The 14,771-nt window shown below is 40.0% G+C and overlaps 1 protein-coding gene across 1 annotated transcript in view; it reads left to right on the plus strand.

Moving 5' to 3' along the window:
* Positions 1 to 1,654: 1,654 nt before the first annotated feature.
* The window catches only part of myo10 (myosin X), a 258,704-nt gene continuing 245,587 nt past the window's right edge, over positions 1,655 to 14,771 (plus strand). The window contains exon 1 of the mRNA XM_036985483.1: positions 1,655 to 2,099. Coding sequence (XP_036841378.1) covers positions 2,079 to 2,099 — 21 coding nt within the window. The 5' untranslated portion in view covers positions 1,655 to 2,078. The remainder of the gene's footprint in view (positions 2,100 to 14,771) is intronic.

Below are 14,771 nucleotides of genomic sequence, written 5' to 3' on the forward strand. Positions count from 1 at the left end.
TTACACCGCCTGGAGGTGTGTTGGGTTATTGTCCTGTTGAAAAACAAATGATAGTCCCGCCAGGCCAAACCAGATGGGATGGTGTATCACTGCAGAATGCTGTGGTAGCCATGCTGGTAGTGTGCCTTGAATTCTAAACAAATCACAGACAATGTCACCAGCAAAGCACTCCCACACCATCACACCTCCTCCTCCATGCTTCACGGTGAAAACCACACATGCAGAGATCATCTGTTCACCTACTCTGTTTCTCAGCGCTTGATGGTTTTTGCAACTGCACTTCCGAATTGACTGACCTTCATGTCTTAAAGTAATGATGGACTGTCTTTTCTCTTAAATTATTTGAGCTGTTCTTGCCATAATATGGATTTGGTCTTTTACCCAATAGAGCTATCTTCTGTATACCACCCTTACCTTGTCACAACACAACTGATTGGCTCAAACGCATTAAGAAGGAAAGAAAATCCACAAATTAACTTTTAACAAAGCACACCTGTTAATTGAAATGCTATCCAGGTGACTACCTCATGAAGCTGGTTGAGAGAATGCCAACATTGTGCAAAGCTGTCATCAAGGCAAAGGGTGGCTACTTTGAAGAATCTAAATGAATTAAATTAATGAATTAAAGTCTTCACTATTATTTTACAATGTATAAAATAGTACAAATAAAAAAAAACTTTGAATGAGCAGGCGTGTCCAAACTTTTGACTGGTACTGTATATCTGAAAATCCCAGCTCATTGGCTATCTACCTAGCTATGTTTCAAACCAATAGGTGGTCATTGGACCAAGACACTGTCAATCAAGTGAACACTGCTCGTCTCATTGGTGCGTAATGATGACTGATTTTCATGGGCTAATTGACATGTTCTGTAGACAAAATGTAATGTAGAATGATGAAACATGTTTGGTTGCCTTCTACACTGTCTAAGGTTTGCACAGAAACCAAACTTGACCGGGTTAAGATTGTGAGGTTTCTGGCTGAGGATAGCTGAACGGCACCAGAGTTATTAGCCTCTCACTTTGCCAGAAGAAATGCAATTCTAATCATATCTAAAGCATTCCTTTAAAAGGTGATTTTTTGACATCTGAAATCCGGAAATGGCTCCTTGATTTAAACTGAGTGGGACAGTGCAGGAACTCATCATTGGCAGATGTCAATGGACTGTCCAATGGCAGGCATCAATGGGCGTTTCCTGATATCAAGGAGAGCCAATATCAAGAAACGCCCCAAATTGTGGTCTGCAATTACACTATATTGCAACGTCCTACTGGGCAGACTTCAATTCAATGTCTTTTCCATGTTGATTCAACATAATGTAATTGAAAAGACGTGGAAACAATGGTCACTCTACCAGTGTGTACCCAGTGGGATAGGCCTATGTCAGTTTCAGTTTCATAAAATGATTGTGAGCTGCACACTCCATTATTTGATTACACGCGATGGAATCCATGTTCATATGCCTATTGCCTACTTATAAAACTCAATTGACATAGGCTGTTACTTTTTCACACTGTTTTATTTCACACTATTTGAACATCTCCGCAGCGGCAGTCCGCAGTCAGGTTTCAAACTTTAGGCTCCTTTGGACGGCAGGCGGGGTAAGAGAGGCAATCCTGGGGTGAGATTTACTTTACCATTCAAACCAGTGCTGGGTGGAGCTACAGTATCTACGGATGGAGTCACTCCAAACTTGGCTCGCCAGTCGCCTAAAATACTTTACTTCAGCAAGTTGGACTATTTACCAATGTGAATGTTCGGCAGACAAAGTGTCCAGGTGCACAGCATTTGATCTCCCTCCATACTGAGTTTTATCGCGCAGCGTTTTTCGCCAATATCGGAAGACTGATTTTAATTTTATTTGAAATAACAAATGCTGATTTTGCTGGAAATGTAATCTATGAAACAAAGGCAGAAGTCGCAGAAGACTTGATTCCCTTTTCCCTGTCCCGAGAACTATTGGAAGAGATGTATTTCTGATCATGGACTAAAGAAGATGCCTTTGCCCTGTACATCAAAACACATGTTTTGCCAGCGCGATTAGCATACAGAGATCCTTGTGGATTAATTTAAGGACGATGGATAATTTTTTCACCGAGGTAAGTTGGCTATTAAAACTTTGTTGTACTAAAAACAAGTTGGTTATAATACGTCTGTAGTAAGAATTATATTTAAAGAAAGTGATGGAAAACAACTTTCATTCTTTTTTGGGGAGCTGAAAGTTGATGCCATGTAACCTATGGGTAAAATACTTGTATTTATGCGTTCTAAGGAATACGAATGAATAGCAAACATCGTTCCTTATAATGCAATAATGAGAGAGAGTTCATCAGACAGTGGTCGTAACGCTAGCTCGTAGATTTAGGCTGTGTGTCAAATGCTTCTGGATAAAACAGGGTTTGGACCTTTTCCAAGTAGAACTCTGGCATTTCCGTACCTTCGTTTTTTCACGTTTCCTCCTAGAAGACATCCTGCGAAAGCTAATAATAGAAGCAATAGAATATGGATTCAACCTACACCACTTGAGTAAAGGGAAACTAATTAGCCGACTATTGACACTTGTTGATTTGACAATAGGCATGCATATTTATAGCCTATAGAAAACCCAAACACTATGATCCTCATTAATATGCCTACTACTGGCTTGTTATTACAGTTGAATAATGTTCGTTAAAGAACTGATAATGCTTTATACCTTTCAATATTTTAAATACTGTTATCACACATAGCATATTAGCTAAATGCTTTATATTTATCCTCTTCATAAAAACCTGAGATATTAAATGGTATAAAACATGGGATAAAACACAAAATGCTTGTAAGGTTAACCTGCATACAAAATTATCCACTGTTAAATCAACACTGATGGTGTTTAATTCAACACTGGTCCAGTGTCTACACAACACGTGTGGCAATAGGCCTAGCTGATTATTGAGATGATTAGCAATGCATCTAAAATATGTGTGTGAAAAAAAAACTGTCTTGAGTATCATTTGAAATGTTGAGACAAGAAGAAGGGGAGTGGTGTGTTGCAATTTACTGTTCGCTTTCTCGGTGTGGAAACGTTATTTGGAGAGTTCACAACCTGATAGACTTATAAAAAACACGTTTTGATTTATTTCATACCATTTACAAGTTTTGCCAATTTGTTCATTGCGTTTTGTTTGTGCGCAATCAGCATGTGTCTTGTTTCTCTGTCCTCTTAATGTTGACGGAGCATGCGCAACTGAGCACACATAAAAGTAGGCTAACTAGCCTGCTGCCGCAAATGTTGGAAAGTACCAATTTAAGATTCCTTCTCAGTTATTTTTTCTTCACCTCACTTTAAAATTATTATTATTATTTTTTACATCCAATGTGAATGATAATACAGTGCCTTTGTAAATTATTCAGACCCCTTAACCTTCTAAAAAATGTTACATTACAGCCTTATTCTGAAACGGATAAAAAAAAAAAATCTACACACAATACCCCATAATGACAATGCTAAAACAGGTTTTTAGAAATGTTTGCAAATGTATTAAAAACAAAAAACAGATACCTTTACGTAAGCATTCAGACCATTTGCTATGAGACTCGAAATGGAGCCCAGGTGCATCCTGTTTCCATTGATCATCCTTGAGATGTTTCGACAACTTCATTGGAGTCCACCTGTGGTAAATTAAATTAATTGGACATGTCTATATAAGGTCTCACAGTTGTCAGAGCAAAAACCAATCCAAGAGGTCAAAGGTAATTGTCTGTAGAGCTCTGAGACCGAATCCTGTCGAGGCACAGATCTGGGGAAGGGTACCAAAAAAATTTGGCAGCATTGAAGGTTCCCAAGAACACAGTGGCCTACATCATTATTAAACGGAAGAAGTTTGGAACCACCGAGACTCTTCCTAGAGCTGGCCGCCAGGCCAAACTGAGCAATCGGGGGAGAAGGGCCTTGGTCAGGGAGGTGACCAAGAACCCGATGGTCACTCTGACAGAGCTCTAGAGTTCCTCGATGGAGATCAGAGAACCTTCCAGAAGGACAACCATCTCTGCAGCACTCCACCAATCAGGCCTTTATGGTAGAGTGGCCAGACGGAAGCCACTCCTCAGTAAAAGGCACATGAAAGCCTGCTATGAGTTTGCCAAAAGGCACATGAAGACTCTCAGATCATGAGAAACAATATTCTCTGGTCTGATGAAACCAAGATCAAACTCTTTGACCTGAATGCCAAGCGTCACGTTCTGGAGGAAACCTGGCACCATCCCTATGGTGAAGCATGGTGGTGGCAGCATCAGCTGTGTGGATGTTTTTCAGAGGCAGGGACTGGGAGACTAGTCAGGATTGAGGCAAAGATGAATGGAGCAAAGTACAGAGAGATCCTTGATGATAACCTGCATCCATGTTCAGTCTGGTGGCCTTCAACAAGTGAGATCCTAAGTGAATATGTTATAATTCAAATTAAGTTAAATTACGTATTTGATGAGGCATTATTTTGAGGGCCTAGTTTTACATAAATACAGTGGCCTGAAACTCATGGTTTTCAGGCCTGTGAGTCACATATGATGACTTGCAAAGTAATGTGTAATTCCTATTGGAATCCAGCCAGAGTGGGGATATCCAACATTTTTATTCACCCACAGCCTACATTTAGAATGACTGCCAGGTTGAAAAGGATAAGATATGAGACTACCTAAACCATCTAACCTGGAAAAAACATTTCCAAGTAACAGATTGGATTAGCTTGGAAAAATGTACGTTATTTATATTTGAGTAGCATATGATTAATTAATCAGTCAATGTACATGCAAAAACATAGATATTGAAACAAACAATTCTAAAGAACATTCTGTAATAGAACATGCTGGGCAATATGATAATGATGGTGTGGTTTTGGTTTAACACTGGTTGTTAATAGCAAAACTGTTGTTCTTTTTGACTAATGAGTGTTCATTTAACACTTAAAGAGTTAATTTAATACCTGAATCAACACAAAAAAATGGGGAAGGGTACGTTGAAAAATCAACAATAGGTAACACTGACAAATTTGCTGTTGCAGTCAGGGAAATACGGCGTCGAAACCACAGTGTACATACAATTTTGGTATTTATTAGGATCCCCATTAGCCGCGGCAAATGCATCATCTACTCTTCCGGGGGTCCACAATGACAGTTGATTTGTGAAACCTGTATGATGAAAAGAACACCACTCCCTTTTGATGATGCAGGTATAAGCTTCACCTGAAAAAGTGTTGATGTTTGAGTCACACCTGAATATCACTTTGCCCCAAGCGGTTATTGCACCACCACTGACAGTTGGGAACGTTGACTTCACCTATCTATCTATCTATCTATCATTACGTGTGATGTGTTTGTTTATTGGCGTGGGTGTGGCTGAATATAAAAATACAAAAAAATCAATTTCCCCCTCAGGTAGAAAAGCTATGATCATCACCATAACCAACCAAAGTAGATAAACAAGTAGAAGCAACAGTTAGTTGATATCCTTGTTGCATGACCACATAAATTCTGAAAACAGTGAATATTTCTCATTGCCAGAAGCAGGCAGGCCGATATTTGAGACTACTCTGTGTGAGCCTGCCTGCTTCTGGCAATGAGAAATATTCACTGCCTTTATATCTCTCAGTTAATCTCTGCCTGAAACAAAGCCCCCAGTCTTTAAGGAAAAGGGCATTTGACAAGGAAACAAACTCGCTTCCAACCAGTAAAGGTAGTGCAGAGAATGAAGATTAGCTTATTTCCCCCTGGTAGATACATATAGATATATTCTTTTTGGTCTTGATATTCAAAAGTCAAAACACTGGCTGGCTTCAAGGTTGAGTGTTCATTCATTTAGTGGTGATAGACGGCACTCACCACTGGCCATTTTATTGTACGTTTCCATAGATTGGTAAGATAACATTCACAAGTAGGTTTTCCTGTAGACTCCAATAGTAGCCTGCAACCTTATCCAGTGGCCAGTCGGTCTTGACACAGCAGAGTCAGACGGTTCAATGTCTATCAGCACTGTCAGTTGAATGGGCTTGTGTTTGTTTGAACTGCTGTGTTGTGGGCGGACTTGCTTCAAGATAGCTTGGGCAGACTTCACTTTCCACCTACAGTGCCTTCAGAAAATATTCCTACCCCTTGATTTATTCCACATTTCGTTGGGTTACAGCCTGAATTCAAAATGCATTAGAATGGATTACACACAATACCCCATAACGACAAAGTGAAACATGTTTTTAGAATTGTTAGCAAATGTATTGAAAATTAAATACAGAAATATACTGTAAATCGACCACCCAGGAACATTCAGTGTTTTCTTGCTGAGAAACCTTGGCCTTGTGTTTTAGCTTATTGTCCTGCTGAAAGGCCATCTCCCAGTGTCTGGTGGAAAGCAGACTGAACCAGAGTTTCTTCTAGGATTTTGCCTGTGCTTAGCTCCATTCTGTTTGTTTTTTATCCTGAAAAACTCCCCAGTGATACAGCCACCACTATGCTTGAAAATATGGAGAGTGGTACTAAGTAATGTGTTCTATTGGATTTTCCCCAAACGGCACTTTATATTCAGGGCAAAAGGTTTATTGCTTTACCACATTTTTTTCAGCATTACTTTAGTGCCTTGTTGCAAATAGGATGCATGTTTTGGAATACTTTATTCTGTACAGGCGTCCTTTTTTTCACTGTGTCAATTAGGTTAGTATTATGGAGTAATAACTACAAGGTGGATCCATCCTCAGTTTTCTCCTATCACAGCCATTAAACTCTGTAACTGTTTTGAAGTCACCATTGGCCTCATGGTGAAATCCTTGAGCGGTTTTCTTCCTCTCTGGCAACTGAGTTAGAAAGGACGCCCATATCTTTGTAGTGACTGGGTGTATTGATATGCCATCCAAAGTGTATTTCATATTTTCACCATGCTCAAAGGGATATTCAATATCTGCTTTTCTTCTTCTTCTTTGTGTTTGAAATGTTCTGCTTGACTGAGGGACCTTACAGATAATTGTATGTGTGGGGTACAGCGATGAGGTAGTCATTCAAAAATCTTAAACACTATTATTGCACACAGAGTCCATCCAACATATTATGTGACTTGTTAAGCATATTTTTACTCCTGAACTTATTTAGGCTTGCCATAACAAAGGGGTTGAATACTTCTTGACTCAAGACATTTAAACTTGACATTTTTAATAAATGTGTAAAAATGTCCAAAAAACAATTTCACTTTGACATTATGCGGTAGTATATGTAGGCCAGTGACACATAAACATGAATCCATTTTAAATTCAGGCTGTAACAAAACAAAACATGGGGAAAAAGTAAAGGGGTGTATACTTTTTGAATGCATTGTATCAGGTCCAATGTGTCACTAATAACACTGGCACATTACTGGTAGAAGTTTCCCCTAGTGCAGCTACGGGTCAAGTAGGCTTATTTCTCCTATGCAAATCTTCAACTGAAGAATGAAAACTGTTAGAAAGTTAAACTAAATCCAGCACAGCACTGAGGGACAACTTTATTCTACACTTGTGGCAGGTCTGTGAGACTGAGTGCTGACATTGACAATGGCCATTTGAATCATGGAAGCATTTTCTGATAGATACAGCATGTCTCAACATTTGAAACCCATAAGATATTTAAGACAGTGTCAACTCACTTCACTAAAGAGGGTTTCATTCATATCATTTTATTAGTATAACTATTTTGCGAGGGTACTTCTTGTACAGTTGCTGATAAAACGATCATCAGTGATCAATTATAAAAATTCTCAAACACCGGATATACTCTTTCAATGCACCAGTCACTAGATGTCACAACTTATTGAGGACACTGTGAACTAACTGTTTCATGAGCAAAATATGTTGAGCCTCTGTGAATACAACCTCATGAAATCATTCTAGAATACCGCTGCTTTGCAGGCTACTCCCATAGCCCACAACTGTCTGCATTTCTCATTCAGGGCATAAAATATAATAGCCTAATCATGATGTTAATGGTGTTACCACAACAAACACAGTCTATATACCCACATTATACTGAAACGCTCTCATGATGAATTCAAAGCAGCAGTGCTGTGTTAGATGTCGAAGTTTCTTTCTCTCTTTCTTCCGGCTTCTTCAAGGGTTAAAACATGACACCTGTGAAACGGCTAGATGGAATTTAAAGATCTTGCAGATTTAGAATTTTGTGCTCAGCTGCGTTCTTTGTCTTCTACCTAATGCGGTTACCGTGTACTCCTGTTCTTACTGAACATTTGCTTAGTCTGAAGCTTCATGCCAATTGTTGAGATTACTTACAAGTTAATAAACTGGACACAAGACTAACAGCCATAAAAGTTAATATTTGGGAACACTTAACTTGACGGGTACATACTTATGTACTTCATAACACAGTTATAAACATACCTACCAGCATTCATAAACTGCAAGGCAACAATGGTAAAACATACAAAAATATCAACTTGGTGGTTGTTGGCGCAAGTCGACATAAGCATGTATGAAACTGCTAATGAGTGTGGTATGTATGGGTTATTAATGTGTTATGAAGTAGGCACCCTTCAAGTAAAGGTTTGAAAGTCAGGACATGAGATTTGTTGGAGCATGTACAGTTGAAGTCGGAAGTTTACATACACCTTAGCCAAATGCATTTAAACACAGTTTTTCACAATTCCTGACATTTAAATCCTAGTACAAATTCCCTGTCTTAGGTCAGTTAGGATCACCACTTTATTTTAAGGACATGAAATTTCAGAATAATAGTAGAGAGAATTATTTATTTCAGCTTTTATTTCTTTCATCACATTCCCAGTGGGTCAGAAGTTTACATACACTTAATTTGTATTTGGTAGCATTGCCTTTAAATGGTTTAATTTGGGTCAAATGTTTCAGGTAGCCTTCCACAAGCTTCACAGAATAAGTTGGGTGAATTTTGGCCCATTCCTCCTGACAGAGCTGGTGTAACTGAGTCAGGTTTGTAGGCCTCCTTGCCCGCACACGCTTTTTAAGTTCTGCCCACAATTGTACGATAGGATTGGGATCAGGGCCTTGTGATGGCCACTCCAATACCTTGACTTTGTTGTCCTTAAGCCATTTTGCCACAACTTTGGAAGTATGCTTCGGGTCATTGTCCATTTGGAAGACCTATTTGCGACCAAGCTTTAACTTCCTGACTGATGTCTTGAGATGTTGCTTCAATATATCCACATCATTTTCCTCCTCATCATGCCATCTATTTTGTGAAGTGCACCAGTCCCTCCTGCAGCATAGCACCCCCACAACATGATGCTTCTACCCCCGTGCTTCATGGTTGGGATGGTGTTCTTCGGCTTGCCTTCTCCTTGCCTCCCCCTTTTTCCTCCAAACATAACGATGGTCATTATGGTCAAACAGTTCTATTTTTCTTTCATCAGACCAGAGGACATTTCTCCAAAAAGTACGATCTTTGTCCCCATGTGCAGTTGCAAACTGTAGTCTGGCTTTTTTATGGTGATTTTGAAGTAGTGGCTTCTTCCTTGCTGAGCGGCCTTTCAGGATATGTTGATATAGGACTTGTTTTACTGTGGATATACAGTGCCTTGCGAAAGTATTCGGCCCCCTTGAACTTTGCGACCTTTTGCCACATTTCAGGCTTCAAACATAAATTTTGTGAAGAATCAACAACAAGTGGGACACAATCATGAAGTGGAACGACATTTATTGGATATTTCTAACTTTTTTAACAAATCAAAAACTGAAAAATTGGGCGTGCAAAATTATTCAGCCCCTTTACTTTCAGTGCAGCAAACTCTCTCCAGAAGTTCAGTGAGGATCTCTGAATGATCCAATGTTGACCTAAATGACTAATGATGATAAATACAATCCACCTGTGTGTAATCAAGTCTCAGTATAAATGCACCTGCACTGTGATAGTCTCAGAGGTCCGTTAAAAGCGCAGAGAGCATCATGAAGAACAAGGAACACACCAGGCAGGTCCGAGATACTGTTGTGAAGAAGTTTAAAGCCGGATTTGGATACAAAAAGATTTCCCAAGCTTTAAACATCCCAAGGAGCACTGTGCAAGCGATAATATTGAAATGGAAGGAGTATCAGACCACTGCAAATCTACCAAGACCTGGCCGTCCCTCTAAACTTTCAGCTCATACAAGGAGAAGACTGATCAGAGATGCAGCCAAGAGGCCCATGATCACTCTGGATGAACTGCAGAGATCTACAGCTGAGGTGGGAGACTCTGTCCATAGGACAACAATCAGTCGTATATTGCACAAATCTGGCCTTTATGGAAGAGTGGCAAGAAGAAAGCCATTTCTTAAAGATATCCATAAAAAGTGTAGTTTAAAGTTTGCCACAAGCCACCTGGGAGACACACCAAACATGTGGAAGAAGGTGCTCTGGTCAGATGAAACCAAAATTGAACTTTTTGGCAACAATGCAAAACGTTATGTTTGGCGTAAAAGCAACACAGCTCATCACCCTGAACACACCATCCCCACTGTCAAACATGGTGGTGGCAGCATCATGGTTTGGGCCTGCTTTTCTTCAGCAGGGACAGGGAAGATGGTTCAAATTGATGGGAAGATGGATGGAGTCAAATACAGGACCATACTGGAAGTTAACCTGATGAAGTCTGCAAAAGACCTGAGACTGGGACGGAGATTTGTCTTCCAACAAGACAATGATCCAAAACATAAAGCAAAATCTACAATGGAATGGTTCAAAAATAAACATATCCAGGTGTTAGAATGGCCAAGTCAAAGTTCAGACCTGAATCCAATTGAGAATCTGTGGAAAGAACTGAAAACTGCTGTTCACAAATGCTCTCCATCCAACCTCACTGAGCTCGAGCTGTTTTGCAAGGAGGAATGGGAAAACATTTCAGTCTCTCGATGGGCAAAACTGATAGAGACATACCCCAAGCGACTTACAGCTGTAATCGCAGCAAAAGGTGGCGCTACAAAGTATTAACTTAAGGGGGCTGAATAATTTTGCACGCCCAATTTTTCAGTTTTTGATTTGTTAAAAAAGTTTGAAATATCCAATAAATGTCGTTCCACTTCATGATTGTGTCCCACTTGTTGTTGATTCTTCACAAAAAAAATACCGTTTTATATCTTTATGTTTGAAGCCTGAAATGTGGCAAAAGGTCGCAAAGTTCAAGGGGGCCGAATACTTTCGCAAGGCACTGTATATAATTTTGTACCTGTTTCCTCCAGCATCTTCACAAGGTCCTTTGCTGTTGATATTGGATGGATTTGCACTTTTCCCACCAAAGTACGTTCATCTCTAGGAGACAGAATGTGTCTCCTTCCTGAGCGATAGCTGCGTAGTCCCAGGTTGTTATACTTGCACATTATTGTTTGTACAGATGAACGTGGTACCTTCAGTCATTTGGAAATTGCTCCCAAGGATGAACCAAACTTGTGGAGGTCTACAATTGTATTTCTGAGGTGTTGGCTGATTTTTTTTTATTTTCCCATGATTTCAAGCAAAGAGGCAACCCTGCATCTCCTACGTACTGATTGAACCGACTGTTTACATACCCATGGGCTTGATACACTTTTGGCCAAAATCTGCTCCCTTTTGGAGATGCCCCCCATTCATCCGAAATACAAAAATAAGTGTCCACAAAATTCCTCAGAGTCTTTTGACTTTTCGATTTTCTAGGTTAATCCCTGCTTCAAACATCACGATACAGCTCAGTATGTAGATCTCTATAGCATCTAGACGGGGCATGACTTCACCTCACTGCTAACTGTAAGGATATACTCACTGAGCCACAGTGTGTTTCTGTTTACCATGCCAAGGTGTAAATTAGTGTGGAATATAAACCACATTTACCCATACTCTTCAGTGCGAATGGATGAGCTTGAGAAAGACAATCTGGGTTGTGTTCATTAGGGCAGGCAACAGAAAATATAGAAAACTTTTTCAAATGAAAAACAAAAATGTGTGTTTCTTATTTAACAATTTCAGGTAGTCCCTCCCTGTTTTGCATTCTCTTCCATTTGGTATGCAATGAAAAAAGGCCCAATTTCCTGCCTGATTGCTGGTAACATCCCGTATGGCTATGAAATATCGTACCTCGCAATATGTGCATCTGTATACAGGCCATGGTTGTGTTCCATCACTTCATAATTCATAACACGTACTACTTTTGTTTCCTTTTCACCTCTTTGCATGTTTTTGGTTTAGGTTTTTGCAATCAGTGGTGCAGCTTTTTTTTTTTTACCTTTATTTAACTAGGCCAGTCAGTTAAGAACAAATTCTTATTTTCAATGACGGCCTAGGAACAGTGGGTGAACTGCCTGTTCAGGGGCAGAACAACAGATTTGTACCTTGTCAGCTCGGGGGTTTGAACTTGCAACATTCCGGTTACTAGTCCAACGCTCTAACCACTAGGCTACCCTGCCGCCCCATGATATTAGCTTTGCTTCTTGTATGAAAATACAGTTCTGCAGTCCGTTGTCTTGAGTACAGAATGCTGAGGATACCCACTGGGCACAAACTTCAATTCAACGTCTATCAAACTTACCGTGTTTCATTTATGTGCAGTGACAAGCTATATGCGGTAAGAGATACCGAACAAAGAAAAGCCTGATGCATTTTAACCTTGCCTTTTTTGCCAACTGCTTTTATCGTTCATCGTTTCTGAGCAGATATGAGGTGTGATTAAAGTACTTGTGAACGGTCAAATTGGTTTCTAGGTTACACCTAATTTTATCTATCAACTGCCCTTTTTACTTTTTCTATCGAGAGATAAACTCACGATGTGAGATCATGTGGGAGTTGTAAGATGGATTCATGATGGATAAAAGCTTGTTTGTCTGGACATTCTGTTTGGTTATTTATTTGTTATTATCTCCTTGCCATGCAACCCTGTTTCGGTGGAGGAGCTACTGGACTTTTCCACTAAGAGCCCTACTCAACTGCTTAATGATTCAGCAGTTATTTTTTTTTATACACGCTGTTGGGAAAGTGTTTAATGTTAAGCATTAAAGGCTTAAAGGGATACTTCGGGATTTTTGCAACGAAGTCCTTTATCTACTTCCCCAGAGTCAGATGAACTCATGGATACCATTTCTATGTTCAGATTGTGAGAGAGTATGGCAGTAGGAAAGATAGAGGTTGTGTCAAAAGGCATTAGGCCTGATTTGAAACTATGCCAATACTGCAGATGTGTGCCAGAGGCTGCCGCATTACAGCCAAACCAGCCAGGCCACATGATCCTTGTTCTTTTTCAGTTCTATTTGCTGTGTGAGCTCCCCTATCAATGCCATACATTGTGGTTGGAATGTCTTTGTAAGTTCAAGGCAATTAAGAATGTATTCACTCTTTCCAAAAGGAAACGGCTTCTGTTCCTAGGTTTTAATTAGCCATTTCTATTAAATGCCAAAATAGGTTCCAACTCATATCCAAAATGTCCATATCTTCCAATAAATCTACTTGAGAGATTTCTTTATTGCAATTATCATACATTTATTACTCACAGACCTAACGTTAGCCACAACAAATTGGAATTTGTGTAATGTACAAGAAAGGGTTGTAAAGAAATGAAATTGTGTAATACACATGAAATGCGTTGTGAAAAAAATGGTGTAATACTTTTTCGTGTGCCTGTCACGAATTTCGAATAAGTAATTCGTGTCATTTCACAAAAAGCTGTAATAGTGTGTTTGGGTACGTTAGGGTACGTTTGGGTACGTTTGGGTACGTTAGGCTTTGAGGTTTCATGAAACTAAGGACATGAGGATCCGGTCAGGTAAACAATCTTCAGAGATTGTCTATACGTCGGCACCCGAGTAATACCTCACCGCTTCTGCCAACATTATTAGCAAGACTACGAAATGGCATTCAGTGCCTTGAAACAGTTCCAAAAAGTCTATATAGTCATCAGATGACCAGGGTCATATTCACCAGAAGTGAAACGGAAGAAAACAGACAGAAATGGGGAGTGAATACCTGAACATGTCCATTGCAAAGTGTTTTGCTACGGTGTGCACTAAGGAATCACGACACAGATTTTAAACGCTGAGAGGGTTGGACTACCTCCCATTTTTTTCTCTTCTTCTTCACATCGCTGACAGAACAAACAGCCTTGAGACCAAATAAACAGCTTGGATCTCTCTATCTTTGTTGTTCAGTCCATTTTTAGTATGTCCGACCTAATGCCATAGCTCAATGTAACAGATAACGGTGTCTTGAGTATACCAAGGGTGACTGTTGTTACCGCCAGAAAGGGAAGCCGGTATTTACATTCGCCCCCTTCTCCTGCATTTGCCCTCCTCCGCTACAATTTTGCAAAACTCTGGATATCCGCACCGGGGGACCACAGCTGGCCAACACATGGCAACACTGGCCTCAGCTGCCAGCCTGTAATATACACATAGACACACACATACACACGCACACACACACATGGAAAGTAGGTCAGGAAGTCTTTGAGTGTGGGGCCACTGGTTGCTTAGCAAAGGGGCAGAACGAACCCTGATGACTCGGTTGCGCACGATGCGTACAAGGCAAGCAGGTACGAGCTCCATTAAGGATGCAAAAAGACAAGACAGCCTGATAGTAAAGACATGTCTAGAACTGTACACATTTTGTATTACATTTTAATTGGGCAACAACACAGCCAGTCATGATGTTTTCATCTTATTGTCAAACAAATCACTTCACAAAGTGAAGTTAATTCTTGACCCCAGGGGTGGCCCCTGTAAATTCACACTCTGCACTGGACCCACTCCATTTTGCCTACCGCTCCAACAGATCCACATTTCCATTGCAATTCACAATGGCCTA

This window comes from Oncorhynchus mykiss, chromosome 8 (genome assembly GCF_013265735.2).
Source record: "Oncorhynchus mykiss isolate Arlee chromosome 8, USDA_OmykA_1.1, whole genome shotgun sequence".
Taxonomy (NCBI): Eukaryota; Metazoa; Chordata; class Actinopteri; order Salmoniformes; family Salmonidae; genus Oncorhynchus; species Oncorhynchus mykiss.